Here is a 6,366-nt window from a genome sequence, read left to right on the forward strand (position 1 = left end):
CGGTGTGTTTTCCAAATCGTGGGATGTTGAAGCTAAAATTGGAATGCATATATATTTTAAATCATAGAAGCATTTGTTTTTTGTTAAAACATAAAAAAAAAGTTTGGTGCAACTGAGCATCCTGGTGGCTTTTGCACAGCCCTGCAGCTGAAAGACATGTGGCGTTCTTATTTGCGCAACGAAAACTCTGGCGAGATGACCTCTCTCCCCCCACCCCTCCCAAAAAAAAACTTAAAGTAACTTTAGAAATGCAAATAGTGCAGGTGTGCGGACCCTAAAGGGCCGTCCGGGCCGAGGTGGCGAATTCAATGACAATCTCTCAGCTCATAATGGGCGGTGAGTAATAGCTTCGCAGCCGCTGCCGTTGTGCAGCCAGCTGATTGACAGCGCCCGTTGCCATGGCAGCCGCCTGAGCGGCGCCGCGCTGACTGGCTCGAGGGCCGCTGTGAATGGGTGACGTCATGGGGCTGGCGCCAGCGAGTCCGGGGCGCGGGTTGGAGGGAGGGAGCTGCTCGCAGCCCCGCTTGTTCCTGCCAATTAATCAGCTGTCAGCGATCAAGTCGTGGGCGTGGGAGGGAGGGGGGGGGGCGGTGCGGTTAGGCAATGGCAGGGCCAGTGGACACAGCTGGGACAAGAGCACAAAAGGACACAATGCAAGAAGAGCCCTCCTCCTGCACCAGATGTGGACAAGACCTTGAGAATCTGGAAGTCTTAGCTTTCTTGCATTCACATCGCATTTACTACACACACACAAAAAAAAACCCCCCCGAGTAGCCCTGCAAGCACAAGGAAGGGGGAGTCTGCAGCAATTGCCAGTTAAATTAAGAAATGAAATAGATCTGACCGCTTTGCTTTTTTTTCGTTCGCCCCGCGGGGCCTTCGGGACATGGGAACTGTCGCTTTTTTATGCATTTTGTCAGGTTTTTTTTTCGGTAATGTTGCAGATAATAGATAACTGGACTTGATTTTGTTTTTGCATTTCAAAATGGTCATTGGGTCAATACTGCGTGAAGTAATCTCAAGCATCAAGATTGCGTTTTATTCTATACCACTACAAGCAGAGGGGGGGGGGGGGGGGGGACACAAATTCCGTTACTTGCAAAGAGGAAAATAATCACAAATGCAAAAATAAACTTAACCTCTATGACAAAAGTGGTTAATTTTAGTATATTGTATTGTTTTAGTATATAGTGGTATGTGCCAATTGCAAGAGAAAAAAATAGTTTTACATAAAGGCATCTACCACGATTAGTATACATTAAATTTTGACAGGGCCATGATAATCTCAGACCAATTACTTTATTATATTGCATCACAAATTTTAAAATGTACTGCAAATGATACAAGCAATGAAACTGCATCACTTATCAACATACAATGCAGCAGAAGTGTTGAGACCGTGAAACATGCAGTGATTGGTAGATTGCAGTGTTTTATATTACTACAGCACCAAGCCATTGCGATGAATGGGGACAATGAACCTACCGTGCTTTAACAGCTCAAGCAAATCTTATTGCACCAGTTATAATCAGATTTAAATGTATAGTGTGGTTTACATCATTCTTTATGTGTATATAACAGCTGACAACATGTATTTGGGCTGGGGGAATTGCTTTAGATTAACACAGGATTTCAAATGCCGGCATGACATGACCCCCCAAAAAAATCATGGGCCGTGTTCACCACATTTGTCAATTCTATAAATAAGTCCAGGAATAATTTATCAAAAATGGTATACTGTAACAGTATTTTCAAAAACGAAATCCCTAGAATGTATGCTTACAAAGATTAAACTCACTAAGGATCATAACAAGACAACATTGCATAAAAAAGGCAAGTCATACAGATAAGTTTTGGCCTAACAGCAATTACTAATCACTGCATCGCTTTCCATGAGGAGCTCATTCCAGACAGCAGATGTGGAAAGCCCTTGGTAATTCTGGAGTGGTTAGTAAAATTGCTTAACATCAATAAAACAGTATCGGATTCATTTGGTTAATGGTATGATCACTGTGAAGCAATTTAAAGTTCAAATTATTATGTCCAAAACCTCTTAATTTATTGTTAGCCCTGGACAATGCGGATAAGTAGCATTATTTGGAAGGTATAAAGACTTACAATATTGACAGATTTTTAGATAGTCAGCTAATAGCCTCATTTTAATTGTCTGCCCTTGCTAATCAATAAACTGCTGCATAAAGTCAATTTGATACATTGACGATGTTTTCAATATCAATATTGCAATTTTGAAGAAAAATAAAGAATGATTTTGAAGTGATAGTACTTGACATGAACCCTCTAGTATCTCTAACCATGTGCTACTGAATGGAACTGGGAAATGGTACTACTGTACCTGGGTAAAGAGTTACACAGGATCCTGTTAATTATTCGAATGTTTATTAAAAAGCACTTTCTTGTTATATTTCATGCTATTGCTGGAGACAGAAACTTTTTTTTGCCTCTTACGAACAGTGGATTGGGACCATTATTTCAAGTACAAATTACAAGCACCCAAACAAAACAAAAATACATCCCCCACATCTGTATCTATATTGATATTTGTTTTCCCATACCCAGTTGAAAGTTGTACTTGCATAAATCACTAATAATAACACTAAAATATTCAGTGTTGTCACAAAAAAACAGCTGTTAACTTCATCCTTGGTTATTTTACTGAGCATTGAAGAAACTGCTGAGAAACCTGCACAATGACACCTGAAAAAAAAGCTGACATTTATAATTCATTGTATTGAATAAGTGCTAATTCCCGCTTTTATTTTTGCGTACCGAATTTTGAGGAAAGTAAAATATACTCTGTTGCTTGCTACCCTTAATACATATGTTCCTCACATCTGGTTAAGACACACAAACAGAAATACCGAATGCCAAAACAGCATGAATTAACACATTGTACATACACCTTTTTAAAAAGGAAATTTACATTAGGGGAACAATGTATATTACTGAGCCCGATTTATAAGATACCAAATCTCTTATCAGGGCAGAGCTACGAAAAGTAATTTCTCCAACGCCCCTCCCCCCATGATTTTATTGATCTGTGGAGTATATTGTAAGATTTGTTTCCTTGTCCGGATAGGAGGTCGCCTATAAATCGTATGCCATTTTCAACATAGCAAATTAATTCGTGCAATTGTTTAAGATCTTCGCGTAAAGAGTGATAATATTGTATTATCGGGTCGCACTGCATCCCTTTAAATGTCGCCTGGCTCGGCTTCCAACGTCCCTTCCTTGTTGCAAATATCCAGACCCGCCTCTTGTGTAACACAATTGGCGCAGGGGACATGAATGGGCGGAGCTGCTAAGGGAGATGGACCAGTGACAATGCGGGTCATTGCAATTGACGTTTCTCATACAGCCAATGAGTCGGGGCAGGGGTGGGACATGTTAAAGCTCGGAGTTCTGGTATAAATAAGCGAACTGGAAACGGACTGAGGCACAGAAAACAACGGGCTGGACGCTAGTGGAGAGGAGCTGGAGTAGTAGTAGAGCCAATCTCTTCCGTTTCCATTCTATTAAAAAAAAAGCATCTCTTGAGGAAAACCAAAAGTATTAAAAAGATTCGAGATGAAAGCTGTCAGCCCGATCCGATCAGCCAGAAAACAAAGCAGCAGCGACGTGGTGCGGGGCCTGTCAGAGCAAAGCCTTGGCATCTCCAGAAGCAAAGCGCCGGTCGAGGAGCCTCTCGGCCTCCTCTACAACATGAACGACTGTTACTCGAAATTGAAAGAGCTTGTACCCAGCATCCCGCAAAACAAGAAAGTGAGCAAAATTGAAATCCTGCAGCATGTCATCGATTACATTCTGGACCTGCAGATCGCTTTGGACACGCACCCCTCCATCGTCCTGCATCAGGGCCAGAACTCTCCCTCTAGAACGCCCCTGTCAACACTCAACACAGACGTTGCGATTCTATCGTTACAGGTATTGTCTGCTATTCAAATGCATGTTAGATCAGTTGACATGTTCATAAAATTGCGGTCCAACTGCATTCATATGAAACAAGCCCTCCCTTGGTATTAGTTAATTTTTTTATGCGTGTTTAAATATGTTAATGTTATCGTTCTGTTTTTGGCTTTAAGACGGGAGATTACAATTTCCTTTGCTTTTTTTTTTATTAGGCATCTGAATTCCCCAAACAATTGTTGACAGATGACAGTAAGGCATTTTGTCGTTGATGATCTGGCAAGTACAAATACTCATTTTATTTCATGTCTGCGTGGGGTTTTTTTTTTGATGTTACAGCCGCTCCGTAGACCTTGAATTAGGTAAACCCGATTTATGGAGAAATTTATCTAAATTAACCAGCGATTATGTATATGTTTTAGAAAAGGAGACGTGAGACTAGTCACACTTAGATGCTGTGCTGAAGAAAGCCTAGCTGCTTTACAGAAATGTCTACATATAAGGTTATGAGAATGGGTTTCTAAAGGCGAACTTTGTTGTTCTGTGCTGTAAAAAAAAATCTCGGTTTTTTTTTAAAAATAAGACCTTTATAATCCACTTTTAACGTTCTTGTGCTAAATCGGAGTGGCAGTGAAACTTACTCAATGGAACCTTTAATAAATAAGTTTGTCTTTTTAAAAAAAACTAAATCAAATGAAAGAAACAAATTGTCTTGTGGTGTTGGGGGGGAATTGAGTTGGATGCACGTGAGTGAGTTTTAAGAGGCGCTTTGTACAGTGGCGGGGTTTGCAGGCTTGGGGACAGGCTGGACTCTTGCAAAATGCTGTCTTGTGTGGCTTCTTCTGTGGCGCTCGTTTGTCCGAAGGCCCGAGCTGTGTTTTTTTGTTACTAACACGCCCCTCTTTCTATTCAATGTTTTGCAGGTGTTCGCACATCACGAGGCCTGAGCTGATGCAGCCCCTGGAGCGATCGCAGCCCAAGTAACCCAACAACAATCATTGACTTGACTGACACTTTCTGTGTGATCCTCCAGCTCCTCTTTTTTGCCCGGACTGATCGGTTATTTATAAACGGACTGAATGCCCTTTCTTCATCTGAAAGGCTTGCAGTTGTTGTCTTTCTAGTTTTATTATTAATATATCCCAGATGAGGGAAGCGCAAAAAAACAAGGAAAATCACGTTGGAGGAAGACTTTACCTTCTGAAGGTGGAGCGTGGCCGAAGAAAGAAATCTTGTTGTTGATCTTTTTTTTTTTAAAAAGTCAGAAATGTTATTTTTCTGGCGAACGCAGGAGTGGCGCGGAGTTTGTGTGATAGACAACCTTGTGAACTCTAATCAAGAGTATTGTGTATAGTAGCAGAGATGTACATTTCTGCAACGTTGTAATGCTGTACTTAATTATGCTGAAACTTTTTATAAAAGTTAATATTGTAAATCGTACTTTTTATACAAAATAAATTGTCGCTTACTGAATACAGAGCAGCTTCATTGCCCTGAGCAGTGAGAATTCTAACTGGGGAACACGCGTACATAATAATAAAAGGCTGGACAGAGAGAAACTGTCCTGAGTGGGTTGTGTGTTACACATACATGAAAACTCAGCAGAGTGCATGTTGTCCTTGGAAACATTATTACTATGCCAGGCAGCTGTTTCGATAATGTGAAGATGTCTAACCCAGAACATGCCCTACGATTTTCAGCAAACATTACTTATGACTCGTTCCCTTAAGTGACAAATAATGGACCTGCATCCTTTTGAGTTTATTTGTTTGGGTAAACATTGAGCTGATTTTTGTTGAGATACACAAACAGATTTATTGGCGTTAATTGCAAACTTATTTCTGAACTTCAGCAACGCGTTTTACTTTTAAACTTGTTTCCTGCATATACTCATTCTGCAAAATAACCTGGTAAAGCTTAAAAACACTAACCCATCAAGATTGCACTTGTGCCCGCACTTCTTACAGTGGGACTGAGTTATGATGCAACGCGCACAGATTTGAATCTTAATGCTCCAGACTGATGTTAAAAACTGCTTCAAAATAAAGGCAGTTGTTAAACCATCCAAAATCATAACAGCTGGAGAGCCACATGATAAGGCCTTCAAAAGTATTTTGCCACTGTTACTATTGACAATGGTGGTAATCACATTACCAGCGTTAATGTGTTTCGCTACTCTATGTATCATTTATTCAGGTATTACACACTCAGAATTGTAACTTTAAAAGCTCGGCCGTGTATTCAACTAGCCCGCGCCAATCTTGACCATGTTTCTGTTGCGGGTGCCCTGTGTGTGTACACACATACAATTGTTATTAACGCGCTGTGTAGCTCAAATCAGTCATCAGCTCGTCCTCCCGCCCACCCCGCAGTGCTGGGTACTCTTATTCTGAAAGAGGGAATCTTCTTGCGAAATACTGCATCCTCTCACCTGTGCAGTAA

At 40.9% G+C, this 6,366-nt stretch overlaps 1 protein-coding gene across 1 annotated transcript; it reads left to right on the top strand.

Moving 5' to 3' along the window:
* Positions 1–1,822: 1,822 nt before the first annotated feature.
* LOC144680552 (DNA-binding protein inhibitor ID-2-like) lies at positions 1,823–5,397 on the top strand. The gene is made up of 2 exons (XM_078541648.1): positions 1,823–3,942; positions 4,140–5,397. Exons 1-2 carry the CDS (start codon positions 3,586–3,588, stop codon positions 4,194–4,196), a joined length of 414 nt encoding a protein of 137 aa, XP_078397774.1. The 5' UTR covers positions 1,823–3,585; the 3' UTR covers positions 4,197–5,397.
* Positions 5,398–6,366: the final 969 nt, after the last annotated feature.

Source organism: Cetorhinus maximus, chromosome 5 (assembly GCF_964194155.1).
Source record: "Cetorhinus maximus chromosome 5, sCetMax3.hap1.1, whole genome shotgun sequence".
NCBI classification, from domain to species: domain Eukaryota; kingdom Metazoa; phylum Chordata; class Chondrichthyes; order Lamniformes; family Cetorhinidae; genus Cetorhinus; species Cetorhinus maximus.